The following is a 15,591-nucleotide window of genomic DNA, read 5'->3' as shown; positions in this document are numbered from 1 at the left end:
TAAGTGATTTGACTTTCTCAAAGTACAGGTATGATTTTACCCGCAAAATCCCCTAATTTCAGTGAACAAAAATCATCAGTGAAGGTACAACATTTAACATTTGCTTTACATAAAAAGAAGCATAATCATTAACAATTTAAGTACAGCACTGCCTTAAAACCAGAAGAAAAGTTATGCATTTCTAAATTTCCAATTTTTTTTATTGGAAATCCTACAGTAGACTTAAGTCTCATAGAAATTGTATTTGACAATGATTTCAGATGTGGATAGAAATGATAGACTGGAAATTCATTTTTAACACTATGAAATGCTGATCATTTCTGCTCATCCATGCATTAATTTAGTAGATAATGGAAGACCAAATCTATCTCCTGAACATCATTATTGCATGCACTGTAATTTGGTTTGCCTTCAGCATTTTGACCTACCTCATAACAGTAACAACACATTCAATATGAGGTATATGTGAGGTGAAGGGTGCAGCTACAGAGGCCTCAGCTTCTGATAAAGATATGCCTGCATGGGCAGATTTTAATGCCTCACAATCATTTGCACCATCTCCACACATTCCAACCTGATATCTGCAAAACAAATATGTACAAACATCCATTAACACATGTGTATCCTCTACTAAACAGTTCTTTGGTATCAGGTAGCAAAATTACAAAACTTGCTTACAACAGACAGCCCATTGATTTTTTTTTGTAAAATGGTGTACTGGTACTATATATTTTAAACAACAGTTTTATCATAGCATTTCCAAATATTAGAAATTTAAATATGCAAGATGAAACCAATTCCAATTCTTCATTAGACAGAAGATTTAAAGTTATATTCCTATATGTGTACAATGAAACAATTAATCATGAATGAACAAGTAAAGCTATTGGTCACCACCAAAAGAAAATATTAAATTTCCCCAAACATGTGAAAGATAAATAAAATGCATTGATCTGTGTTTTAGTAAATATCATACTTGTCAATTACTTATTCTAGAAAGATTATTCTTTTATTGTTTCAATTTCCAACTTACTCTATCTCCTGAAGCTTCTCAATCAGCTGACATTTTTGGTCTGGTGACATTCTACAGAACACAGTCCCTTTTACACAAATCTGCCAAAACAAACAATTTATCTTCAAATGCAGCATATTATAAACAGATATGGCGAGTGGTCTGTTGGATAAGATGGCTCTTGGTTTTAAATATTACGTTTCTGTGTATACTGTAGGCATATGGATGTAGAACCAACCAATTAAAAATAAACGATTAATTTATTACAATTAAATTGTGTTCTATTCAGCAGGACATATAACAGAAAGATATTGACCCCTAGTGATAGCAATTTCTGTGTCTTTATAAAATGTACGCCTTGCGTGACTTGTTATGTTGCCCTCATCCTAGTCCAATTGTAATACTAACAGCTTTCAACAATGGTATTCACCAACCAAAGTTAATAGTTCCTAGTTCCTTTTCAACATCAAACGATCCTTAAAAATGTTAACCATGCATCCTAAAGTCCCTTCATATTTCTTATCCACCATACATAATGCTTGTATTTCACTCATTTCAAAGTCAGGTTCCCATTAAATTCCTCTGGTGGTGCTCCTATATTGGCAGAAAATATCGTATGATATTGTAAAACGCAATAAACGTCAAATGACACTATCGGTATGGTGGGAGAATGCATTAATGACGATTTCTTGCAGCATTAAGTCCTTCCCAAGCTGTTTCCTTATATTTCAAATGATGTTGACAGCATTGCAGCCAAATGCAATCTGCCATCTTTGCCAAACTTGCTCCGTATTTATACCTTCGAAATAATTCATACACTTAGCCATGATAATGATTACATGTCAGCAAACAAAGGAACCTTGGCTCATGGTATGTCCCTAATGTTATTTCATAATTGTGTGAAGATCCTAGTGGTTCTCTTCCATGAACACGTTCCTTTTCTATAAAACTCAAATTAATCAGCTAGCATTTCCACTGATGCTACTGCTATGTGAAGTGGTGAAATATGTCACTACAAATAGTCCATGGCCCCAAACATCTATAGGTTTGAAATATCGGAATAAATATCGAAACTGCTATCAATCTAGGAGTCAACATTTACATTAAATAATATCAAGATCTACATATAACTTAAACCTATCTAGAAAACTTATGAAATGCCATTGCCAAAACCCGGAAGTCAAAGTAAACGTAAATGATGTCATTTATAAACATTGAAGATGGTGTCATGCTGCTTGGTTAAATATATACCATAATAATCAATATTTGACGTTTGGATAATAAATTAAACTTGTCAATATTTTTCAAAGGTAATGTTTTTCACATGCAATATCACTCTTCTTAACACGGAACCCAAAAATATAGTTACATCACAAATAGTATTTTTTTGGACATGTGCTTGAAGCATGTTGAATGATTTTAAATCATTCCAAAATTTAAGATTATTATTGTCACATTTACAGTAACAAGGAAACCTCATGCATATTACAATATTTTTATCTTATTATGAAAATTAAAGAATCTTTTAAGAGTATGCTACAAACCAATGGCCATAATTGTAATTGGGTGACAAAATTAATGTTCAAATAAGCATACATATTATCTATAAAAAGATATCAATTCAACATATCCTTGAAAAAAAAAATTCAAATTTAATTAAAATTAAATAAGTTGTATCATAAGCAACTTGGTCATCATTCCATTGCTCATACTGCCTATATTACTGATTTTGATTACTGAAAACAAGAATTCACAATGTACTATTTTTTTGCTATTTTCACAGTGGAGAGAAAAGTGAGAAAAATAGTACCTGTGGAAATTGAATTTTAATACAATGTTACCCTAATCATTCTTTGAAAAAGCGAAAATTGATACCCATGAATGTGTTTATTTGACTGAATCTACGAAAATCAGCAACCAAGAAAATTAATATGTTTACAGTACTGCTATAATTCTAAAAAAAATATCAGAAATTTCAAATGACAAAATTACATGGAATAGCCCTAGACATTTGTGAGAAAAACATCAATTTGAACATCACATCTCACCCAATTAAGTTTGCTGTGGTTATTTCCTATCTCAAACATCAAAACTGCAGGTACTCTATATATCTATTAGAAGTTGGCCTGACCAAATTTTTTCTTTATTCCCCTTACAAACTTTTTTATATAAAATGTTGAATTTTGAGACTAACAGCTTGTCAGAGATGTGATTTTGAAAAAAATAAGATGAAAACTTGCCAAATTTAACTTTGATGATTTTAAGCTTTGCCAATGATGGATGGAAATATTTGTGTTCAATCTCATTTTAACTAATGTAGTAAGAGTTACACATTCAGAGCGGGCTATCTTCAGTTCAAATTATACATGTAAATAGATTTTCAAAATCTATCATGTCAAAACATAGTCCATTTACCAGCAGTTAGTAATAATTATTCAATGTAACTTTGTTGACCAGTGGGAATACACTGTGAAATTACTTTAATTTGTGGATACCAATTTTTGTGGATTACGGAAGAAACACAGGTTCACTGATTCTTAAAATACGTGGTTTTGAGATTTTCAGTATACACATCAATAGGAATCTCCTTTTCGTTGGGAACCAATTTTCATGGTTTGGCCTACTCATGAAAACCACGAAAATTGGTGCCCCATGAACAACAATATATTAACAGTACAATACTTTGACTTTGAACCTATACAAAGTCAGACAATCACTTCTAAAACATTAAGAGCCATTTATGTTTCAGATCCCTTACACACATATATATATATATATATATATATGAAAATGTGTTCATTGATTTTAAAATACATACCCTAGGTATAAGCTCAGTAAAATGTTCCATGATGACTTTCCAGGATTTCCCTGTGACAGCAAGATGGGTTCTTTCCCTTTGGTCTCTCATATCTACTGACTGGTAACCCTAAAAATAGGAGAAAAATCTTCAAATTAAGCAACAGCTGGTAATTTTCTATTTCGAGAAATGTGATGATAATTTTATTTCAGAAGTATCAGAACATAGCAGAGTATTTTGTAAAGAACTGTGAAAATATTTGAGTTTGTCAGTATCTGTTTTGATATTTACCTAAATTCGTTTTTGCACCATGAAAACTGATTTATTCAACGGGTCATATTTTTCCTTTACTCGTTTGTCTACCCCAGACTTGACTTTTAATGAGCAACTCTGCAGGTGTTTCTAGAAAAGCAGAGGACGCTTACCCTACTGGTGCATCTGGTCCATGCTCCCAGTTTTTAGTGAGTCCGAGTTGCTCATTTGCTTTTGTTACTTTGTATGTATGATTTTAGTTACTTTATGTTCTTTGTGGTGTATGTCTGTTTTCCATGTCTGGTCTTTGTCCCTGGATTACATTCTTTTGATTACCACTATAACCTTGATTTCCTTGATCACTCTTCCATAAGTTTGAGAATTTAGAATATTGTGAATGTCAATACAGAATCCCAGTTTTCCAAAGAAAACATAACATTGTCATGTTATGTATACACCCACCTTTACAGGAAGTTGATATCTTAGAGCAACCAAAATTGCTTACATCAAATGCCCCATCTATATAAAGCCACACCAAATATGAAATCAAACCATCCATAGGGAGCTGAGATAATTGCTATGAAAATTAGGTTGGATGGACGGGAAAGGTGATTCCAATGAGCCACCCACCTGTTGAGTGTAGGTATAAATAAACCTTCAACAACCAAAATGATGGGTGTCTTACAAGAAGCAAATGCTGCTAAGCCTTCCAGAGCATCTAAGTTCACCCCCAATTTTAACAGGGTTCATGCTGATTGGTTCCCAATGTGGTTCCTTTTTGTTTTTTGTTCTTCTCCTTCTGTTGTCCCTTAAATGTTCATGGCATTGATTTGTACACAGAGTTCCCATGACATAATTGAAATAAGTACACAAGGAATGATTATACATCTACAATAGGGATCTTCATACACAAAGGTAGGATTAAAATATTTGGAAAATTCACTAGCAAAGTTCTCAAAAAATGCGTTGACATTTACCTTAAATGCTCGACAAGTTTAGTTTAAAACGTTTTTAAGACTTACATGCCTTTGTATGAATCAGGCAAAATGGGGAAATTCTGAAACCTGCATGTCAAAAACCAACCAAATTGACATTGTATTTTCACTATATCTTAAATGACCAATATTTGGTCTCTGCATCACTAGATGTATAGAAATTGTTTTTCTAGAATGCTATAAAATGGGATGTCTGACAGTATCTGCCCATAAAATACTCATTTGCAGTGAATTTCAATAAAACTGTAACTCATTTTACTAAAATGATTCTTTGTTTCTGATAGTACAAAGACAAATTGCACTCTTTTTTCATAGCATATTTCACCCCTTGCCTTATTCTTACAAAGACTGATATTTAACTTTTAGGACTGACTTACATATTCACCACTTCCATCTTCGGCCGGATTTTCCATAGGTATCCATTCTATCCTAGCAGGTCCCTGGCTGTCAGGGGGATGGGCGTCAGCCACCATTATTTCATCACACGCAGGTATCATCCCACATGTACGAGCCACACTGACTGCAGTCTGCATCATGTCACCTAGAACAATAACACTGTCAATACACTCAACACCTACACAGGAAATATTGCAACATGTGTGTTCATATGTTTAGGACCACTATGGACAAATATATATTACAACATATGTTTTCATGTTTAGGACCACTATGGACAAATATATATTACAACATATGTTTTCTTATGCTTACAACATATGTTTTCATATGCTTAGGACCACTATGGAGAACTATATATTTCTTCACATTAAAACTCATGACTGTATATTTTACCCCAATCCAAGTGAAAGTATATACTTTAATGGTTGAAATCATCTGGGAAACATTTGTTACTATTTTAATGAAAGATTAACAGAAGTTTATATTTTAATTGAAAAGGTATGATTTTCATGTTTTTCATGGTGGTCCTAAAGACGTGATAAATAAATGAAAAAAACAAGTGTTTTTCATATGGTTCAGAAATATGAAAAACATATTTTGCATTTTTTTTTCTGTATACATAGAATGTACTGTGGGGGGGACTACTTTATGTGTAACACATTTTTTTGTTGTTTTCATAGTGAGCTCAAACCATGAATTTCAAAATGTAAAATTTCCATTAAAATAATTATCAGATGCTGTAATATTCCACAATCTAACAAAATTTACATTTACCACAACAATTGATATCCACGAGTTACAATATCTCCACAGTATTACTGATTTGTTATTAGAATTAATGTTATAAGGTTGACAAGCTAGGAAAGAGCTATATTTCTACACTCTCATGGGTAAAATATTCATTTTTGAAATGCTCACACTTCAATCTTTAAAACTAAACAATCTTGAGTGTAGAAATGTCATTTAACACTGGATGCAGTATAAATTTTGTAAAATGCTATTTTTTTGTGTAATATATAATCAAAAAGGTGAGAATTGAAGAAAATAACACTTATCGTTTATAGTCAAATACAATGTTTTTATTGTTATAAACTACTGACCTGTGACCATAATAGTTCTAATATTAGCAGTGTTCAGTATACCAATTACAGGTCGTGTTTCTGGCTTCAATTTATTCTGCATGAACAGTAAACCAAGGAATGTCAAACTGTGTTCCACCTTATCCCTATCAATGCATTAAAAAACTACCTCAGTAAATTTATCAATATAACATACATGCAACAAAAAAGAAAAACAAATAATTAAGTACTCCAAAATGTTTATACCTAAATATGCTAAATTTCCTGAAAACAGACAATGTGATTGTGCAAAAAATAAAATAAAATAAAAAAAATTTGATCAGTATTTTGTAGTACATGTAATATACAATTGTGAAAGTTTGAATAAAAAGCTTTGCCGAGCACAGCATGATACGATCACAGCCAGTTGAACTCTGTTCACCTGAGGCAAGTGTGGACAAAATATTAGTTTTTGACACACTAAATATAGAGACTTATAGTTCATTATGGACACAAAAACTCATCTGTACACAATATTGCACAATATTTTGAAATTCAATTAAAGTATAAAGGTCTGCTTCAGGGTGAATTCATGAACCACTTTGAACCTCATTACCTCAAAAACAGTTAATGATAGGATTAATTTGGTAAGCATATTTCTTAAAGCTGGGATTTATATCTAGAATCCCAATAATTCTTTTTCTCAAAATCACACCAAAAATAAAAAAAGTCCCCATTCACCTGCTTAGAACTCAAAAACCATAAGAGATCTGAAATCTGATCGAAAAATGCACACAAGATTTTGATTTCATGAGGAATCTAATAAAAAAAATTATTCAAATTCAGACCAGAAATAAACAAGCTATCATCAAGAAATTAGAAAAATATACTTGTTTATGACCCCTTTGTGGCCACTTATTCTTACTTTGCTCACAACCCCAAAAATCAATCCCAGACTTCCTTTTTGTGGTATGGCACCTTGTAGTATAATTTCAAAAAGACTCATTCACTTATAGTCAAGTTATTGTCTGGACATCGGGAAAATATTTCTTGTCCCTCTTTTTGGTCCCTAATTTCTGAAAATTCAAGTCTTTACCCTAAAATTCAATCCAAGTCTGACCATTGTGTTATAGAAAATTGGGCTCTTGAATATAATGTACTTTTGTCATAAGAATCATTTGATCAATAGGAAGCATCTTATTTCTTCACCCAGTTTTCAAATTTTGGAATAAATCTTTCAGTCATTTTTGGGCTCTTCAAAGGCAATAAGTCCATCATCCTTAATGAAATTTTGGCATAGGTCTGTACCTTGTCCAAATTGAGTTAAACCCATTGATTTCAAGGTAATTCCAAAAATATTCATTTGTCTCCTTGGGTCTTTATTAAGTAAAGGTGGCCAAGTTTTTTGCCGGATCGAAAATCCCCACAAAACCTGTTAAGAATATTCTAAGGAACATTCATGCAAAGTTTGGTTACAATCCATCCAGTGTTTTCAGAGGATAAGACGTTCAAAGTTGGTAATGTAAAATTTGGGAAAAATGCAATTTCAGGACCCACAACTCAAATATCTGTCAACCGATGTTTCTAAAAATAGAGCCATCAAATCATACTAAACACTTTTCATCCCTGCAGATTTTAGCCGTTTTTTAGTCTATTTTTAGTAACAATGGCCACATTTTTCGTCAGATCAAAAACTGTTAATAAATACCCTAAAGAACATTCAAGCAAATTTGGTTGTTATCTGTCCAGAAGCTTCAGAGGAGAAGAAACAACACATACTGCAAGCCAAGACTCTTGGACTACAGCATTTCAGATGTCTTTTTTATCAACTGGACACTTTTACGTAACTTGGGTATATCAAAATAACATTTAAGTTAATCATTTCTAAATCTAAAATTGCTGTTACCTTGTAACTCTTTGAGCCTGGTGCCATGAGAGTTTAGGGTCTAACTGTCTGTAAGCCAAGGCAATGATTCTGTAGCCCTGTACTGAGTACTGATGTAAAATATCATGGAAATCCTCAGGAACTGAAACCATACAGAGATATAGTTTGCAATTGAAAGTGAAAACCTACTGCCATTCACCTGAGTATCCCTATAATTTTCATCTCAGAAAATATGCTGTTAATATAATTACTAGTAAATAGTTAACAATTACCATTGTTTCTAATGTCCCTTGTCTAAAGTTCTATTTTTAGAATCAGTGACCTTTACCTTAGGCTACTATATTTATACTCATATTTTCACCTGTGCAAGGTCCATTGAAACAAAAATAATCTAATATAAAAAGCATTATGGAGGGAAGGAAAGAAAGCTGAATTATATATTATGTCACTTGGTGAAAAGGCTTAAAGATAAACTTAATATTGTTTTTTTCATACCTGTATCTGGATCACAAAGGGAGGTAATTTTCTCTGGAGCACCTTTACAATAGAGCACCATGTGATCATCTCCAATCTTCCTTGTAATAACACTCATTCGTTGTAATGAGGAGGAGAATGTAAATTGTCGTATTATACCTATCTCATAGTCAGACTGAAATTAAAAACAATAATTTGGATATACAGGTAGTGTATTATGACTTTTTTTTTATAAGATTTTGTATATATGTATTTATTTTCAATGATGATGCTTTCAATTATACATTTTTGCATACAGTGAAACTTTATATCTGGAGTGGAAAAAAGAAGTATCTCGAGTACCACTGGAGCCCAATGAAGTGAGATATGATATTCCAAACTTTTTTGAAGTATTATCTCTCTTAAAGACCACTTCCTGATTTATCATATATCACTCTGGCCAGCTTATATGGTCTGCTATATATGATGTGAAAATTTTCACAATGCATGAAGCACTATCCATGAACCTGTTTACTGTACTAATTAATGTAAAGAAATGAAGTCTAGTACTGTGTGACGGAAGTGTACATCATTGAAATTGCAAGGTATACATGTACACCTGTCCAAAAGACTTAGTTTTATACTGACAATATTCTTTTTACTTGTGATGTCAAGTTATAATGACATAACATGGTAATCCACAATACCATGATACCAGTGTTTACAGAATACGGTCATATCATGAGCAATAAACAAAAATGCTAGGTTATCAGATTAGCTGTTTGATAGGGAATAAAATACCTCCTGTATCATTAATGAAATGACATAAAGAACTGTAATACTGGTTACTGGTAGACCTAAGGTAAGGGACATAACTCTGACAAATCATTGGAATGTTTGTATTCACCATTTTACATCAATCTCATGTAAGCATCAAAGTACCTTGGAATGATTTCATTCTGTTTCAAAGTAAATCTTGAAAGGCTTTACTGAAATTAATAAATGATATATACAAACATATCACTGATTTCAAGAGTTATGTCCCTTATGGGACTTGACACTAACAGTAGTCCGGTAGTCCTGTGCCTACCTTATTTCTAGGAAGATTACCTTGAAATATCAATGGGTAGTCCTTTGGGCTACCTCAATTAGTTCTTAAAATTCATTAGTCCTAAGAACAGGACCACAAAATAATTTTGAGGACTACCTAATTATCTATCACATGGTCCCGTGGGATACCTATCATGAAAAGTTAGTATCAAATCCTGCCTTACTCTAGGTCTAAATCCTTAAGGTGCTATATAAAACTTAGACATATTTTAAGCAAAGATATAAATTATGAGCTTCATTCATTTCAAAACATAATACAATTGTAAGAAGCCTGTATTAGAGTAGCATGAGGTAGGCAAGCAATTTTAATGATATATACCAGTAAGCAGATAAAGTCTTTACAGCATTTGTGAATTTAGCTATTTCTATATGGCTCTACATTTTCTATGGGGAACATTTTTCAGACACAGTTTGTATAGTTTCTCTTTTTACCCTTTAACCTTTAAGATACTCTTTTAAGGAAATGCTAGTCACCTGATCATAATTCTGTTTCCTGATTGGTGAACGACTGATAACTTACAAACATTTGAAAAGTATTGAAAACTGAAATTGTGTCTAATGTGTTTGTAGTAGAAAGTTATACTGTAAGTAAAAAAAAAAATTACTGTGGCAGCCATATTTTTAAAGATAGTACTTGTTTTATATATAAAACACACTTAAATTTTCAATAGTTTCCCCATATCTAACAATTTAAAATACTGTGTTCAAGATAAGTAGTGATAAAGTAGACATTGCAATAATGGAGGGCAGATTTCTACCTAGAGAGCTACTGTAAGTGTTCCAATATTAATTTCTGCTATTTTCATGGTGCACATAGAAGCACTAAAAAAATACCCCGCAGCGGGTTTCTAACACTATGTAACTTTAATCATTTTTCAAAACTGTGGATAATGATACATGCTCTTGCAAATATGTTCATTTGACATAATCTGCAAAATTGAACACATTTACAGTATTTAAATCATTCAGGAAGTCTAACTAAATTTATCTTGAAATTAGAATCATATTAAAAACTGCTGCAGCATTGAAGAACTTGAAAGAAGATGAATCTCAAAAGACACAAGCATGATCAAGAAGGCGGCGACAGTTTAACACATACATATATAAGAAAGAATAACACTTAATTTTTACTGTCTACATAAGCAAAAGCAGTTCTCTACTACTGTATGTTCAACTTAAAGAATTTATAATCACAACATACAGGTGTGCAAATGTTAAAGATCTATAACTTACATCAGTCTGTTCAAATAAAAATCTATATTAATTATTTTTTTAATAATAGATAGCTTTAAAAAGATATATATGGTTTTTATAAGGAAATATTATCTTAAGATGTTTTAATATCAAAATAGAGAAATATTTCAACACTATATCCCTAAGCTGACAGACATGATAGCACACTGAATCATGCATTTAAGTCCCTACCTAAGCAACTGTGGCAAAAATGATAAAATGCAGACCACACATCACCAAAAATAATTATAACATGTTCCTTGATTTATGAATAAACCATATAACTATTATGAATAGCATGTGTAAATCATTCAATTATTTACATATGCAAATCACATAACTATTAAGTAGCACTCCAGCTAAGAATCATGCAAAATGTGATTCATGGGAGGAAAGCCTACATATTTTTAATATTTTGTTTGTATAGCCATAGTGAACAGAAATAAACTTTCAATTTTTCATATAACCCGTGTTCTCAGGAGATAATAAACAGCTGCGCTAAGAGCGCAAGATACGCCCGTCCGTAAGAATAGCTGATGGTATAAATTTTAGAAAACAATAACCTGATTTCTGATTACCAAAAAATTAGTCTGTATATATAGTGAGCAAAGTTTTTTCTTCAGTTATTCAAAAAGTATAAATGATCTTACAACTGTTTGACATGATGAAAGTATACAATAGCATTTAAAAGGGATTCAGATTTGACAATAATATAAATTTTTAAGTGAATAAAGTTCTGGAACAACAAATAAAAAATTCTTCAAAATCGAAAGGGAGCTTTCTTCTGTTAATATTAATATTGTGCTAAAATTTCATTTGAATCTGTAAAAGCGAATTTGAGTTATCGCGCGACGTATGGATGGACGGACGGACAATGGTATACGGTATACCATAATACGTCCCATCTATATAGATGGGCGTATAAAAATCATATAGAATGCACTGTATATTTCAAAATTAACTCTGTAAATGACACTCAAACACAATAAAATCTATTGGATTTTCAATGTTGATTATCTCCTAAGAGCAGGCAGATTTGAATGAATAATTACACATTTCATAGTATAGACCCATAAAACAACTGAATTACAAAAATAAAAATATGTAGCCTTTTTTGGTGTGTATACATTTTTCAGATTTTGCATGATTGTTACAAAGACAGCTATTTAACATGTGTAAATGAGATACCTATATATTACATGTGTAAAACACACAATTATTTACATGCGTAAATCATATGATTTGTGCATGATTCTTGTGTGTGAACTTGGTTTTCTCAAATATTGTTCATGTGGAATACACATATAATAACATGTAAATCACACATGTAAGTATACACTGAAACACTTGGTAATGTTCTGAAGTATGATTTATGTGTAAATCATAAGATACACTAATACTGATTTTTTGAACATGGGCTTATTTGCTGTAATATACTTGTGTAAATATTTGTAAGAATCAGGCAGCAAAATGGGAAAAATCAGGAACATTTATAAACTGACAATATAATTTCACTCAGGATGCTTTCTGAATTTGTAAAGGCCATTATTTGATCTCTGCATCATTGGATTTGCTTGTAAATTTTTCAATAGAATGTTAGAAAAATGAGGTTTATGACAGAGTTATCTACCCTTTAAATGAATGTTCATTTACAGTGCATTTCAATGAAATTCAGTGAAATTATATCTAAGTGCAGCAATATGATATTGAGAATCTTGGGTTTTTTCCCTTGATTCTGACTGCAAATTGTAAAATTACACTATCATAATGATGGGTTTTTTCATACCATGTTTCACCCACTGCCTGATTCTTACAAAGACTGACACTTAACACATATCTAATTTTTTGCTAGTTTAAATCCCACAGCTGACACAAAGTTTAAAATATGGAATGTTTGATGTATACAGTGAAACTTGTCTAAAGTGAACCCTGAATAAATTATACACCACTCTTAACATCTTCTGAATCCTAGATAAATCATACACTGGTATTAACACCTTCTGAACCCAGAATAAAACAAACACCAGTCTTAACATCTTCTGAATCCTGGATAAATCAACACAGGTCTTAACATCTTCTGAATCCTGAACTAATCATACACCAGTCTTAACACCTTCTGAACCCTGGATAAATCAACATAGGTCTTAACATCTTCTGAACCCTGGATAAATCAACACAGGTCTTAACATCTTCTGAACCCTGGATAAATCAACACAGGTCTTAACATCTTCTGAACCCTGAACTAATCATACACCAGTCTTAACATCTTCTGAACCCTGGATAAATCAACACAGGTCTTAACATCTTCTGAACCCTGGATAAATCAACACAGGTCTTAACATCTTCTGAACCCTGGATAAATCAACACAGGTCTTAACATCTTCTGAACCCTGAACTAATCATACACCTGTCTTAACACCTTCTGAACCCTGGATAAATCAACACAGGTCTTAACATCTTCTGAACCTGGATAAATCAACACAGGTCTTAACACCTTCTGAACCATGGATAAATCAACACCAACCTTAACAACTTCTGAACCCTGGATAAATCGTACAACGGTCTTATCACCTTCTGAACCCTGGATAATCACACACCCGTCTTAACACCTTCTGAACCCTGGATAAATCATACACCAGTCTTAACATCTTCTGAACCTGGATAAATCAACACCAGTCTTAACGTCATCTGAATCTTGGATAAATCATACACCCGTCTTAACATCTTCTGAACCCTGGATAAATCAACACCGGTCTTAACACCTACTGAACCCTGGATAAATCAACACCAGTTTTAACACCTTCTGAATCCTGGATAAATCGTAGACTGGTCTTAACACCTTCTGAACCCGGGATAAATCATACATCAGTCTTAACATCTTCTGAACCCAGGATAAATCATACACCCATCTTAACCTCTTCTGAACCCTGAATAAATCATACACTGGTCTTAACCTCTTCTGAACCCTGGATAAATCATACACCGATCTTAACACCATCTGAACCCTGAACTAATCGTACATCAGTCTTAACACCATCTGAACAAATCATACACTGGTCTTAACACCTTCTGAACCCTGGATAAATCATACACCGGTCTTAACACCTTTTGAACCCTGGATAAATCAAACACCCGTTTTAACCTCTTCTGAACCAGGGATAAATCATACACCCTTCTTAACCTCTTCTGAACCCTGGATAAATCATACACCAGTCTTAACATCTTCTGAAATCGCTTAATGTGTTTTAAACATGTGTAATCTGAGTAGCCTCTGTATTTTCAGCAGAAGTTTTACATTTCTCAGGAATTAAAATTCATTGTTTCATGAAAACACGGAAATTTGTGTCTTATAGAAAAAAGCTCTTCCACAGTATTTTAAGTAGCAGTCTTTATAAAAATCAGACAGGAGGTGATTCATGTATGTCAAAAACCAATCGAATTCAGTCTTGTTTCTTGTTCGGAAACTGTTATAGATCACATAACCAGTCTTAGTTTTTCATTTTGCACTTTTGAAATAAATTCTATATAGAAAAATCATTGATAGCTGTACAATTTTGTGTTTCATATCTATAGATAATATACCTCTTTTGCATTGGCAAGGAATGTATCTTTTGTACATGGTTTCACAACTGTTGGCATAATGGTATCAAATTTACTAGTATCTCTCCCAGGCTCCTCTAACATCTGTAAATAAAAAAAAAAACATTTACTGGTATCTTTTCAGGATGCATCTAATATTTATACATAAAAAAAATGATAATCACTAGTATGTTTTATAGCAAATTGAAATTAACTGGTACCACTTTCAGTACAAATCCAGGTAGGCACCTAAATGATTTAAATACCTCTACTTGTACATGTGTTACAGATTGCTACTTATGAAGAAATGTGATGCATTTTGGATTTTTTGCTTAAAAACAACTACCAAATTTTAAAATATCAATAATTAAAGCATTTTGCTAAGATTATACTGGACTGTTAAAACATGTTGAAGAGCCTTAAAAAACATGATGTTGCATGTGTTGTTTAGCAAGGTATACAAAAAGTTAATATCAAAAAGCATCTGAAATTACTTACAATTTATGTCCCATCTACAAAATGCCACAAACCAAATTTGAAATCAATCCATCAAATGGGAATTGGGATAATTGTGAAAATAATCGGAAAGATGGAATGATGGATAGACAACAAGGTGATTCCAATACATCACCTACTTGTTTAAATCCACAAGAACCCATTATCTGAGTTACATCCAAGCAGTTGTCTCTTTATCTTTTATATATCATGCCATTTGGAGAAAATCATTGATATCCCGTAAAACCAAGTCAGGGATATAACAGAATTTTACATACAACATGTGTACTTGACCTTTGACCAAAGATATAGAATATTATAGG

General features: G+C 32.3%; 1 protein-coding gene across 2 annotated transcripts in view; it reads right to left on the bottom strand.

Moving 5' to 3' along the window:
• Window positions 1-15,591, bottom strand: part of LOC148601265 (polyamine-transporting ATPase 13A3-like) — a 53,049-nt gene that overhangs the window by 10,414 nt on the left and 27,044 nt on the right. For both annotated transcript variants that reach the window (XM_088555960.1, XM_088555961.1), the window contains 8 exons: window positions 14,777-14,878; window positions 8,894-9,047; window positions 8,420-8,540; window positions 6,556-6,680; window positions 5,434-5,597; window positions 3,831-3,938; window positions 1,034-1,113; window positions 429-581 (listed from right to left, as the gene is read on the bottom strand). In XM_088555960.1, the coding sequence (XP_088412086.1) occupies window positions 429-581; window positions 1,034-1,113; window positions 3,831-3,938; window positions 5,434-5,597; window positions 6,556-6,680; window positions 8,420-8,540; window positions 8,894-9,047; window positions 14,777-14,878 (1,007 nt within the window). The remainder of the gene's footprint in view (window positions 1-428; window positions 582-1,033; window positions 1,114-3,830; window positions 3,939-5,433; window positions 5,598-6,555; window positions 6,681-8,419; window positions 8,541-8,893; window positions 9,048-14,776; window positions 14,879-15,591) is intronic.

This window comes from Perna viridis, chromosome 12 (assembly GCF_037379345.1).
Source record: "Perna viridis isolate PV_CMFRI_1.1 ecotype Kerala chromosome 12, ASM3737934v1, whole genome shotgun sequence".
NCBI classification, from domain to species: Eukaryota; Metazoa; Mollusca; class Bivalvia; order Mytilida; family Mytilidae; genus Perna; species Perna viridis.
Note: the sequence above shows the minus strand (reverse complement) of the source record. Positions and strands in the feature narration are given on the sequence as shown.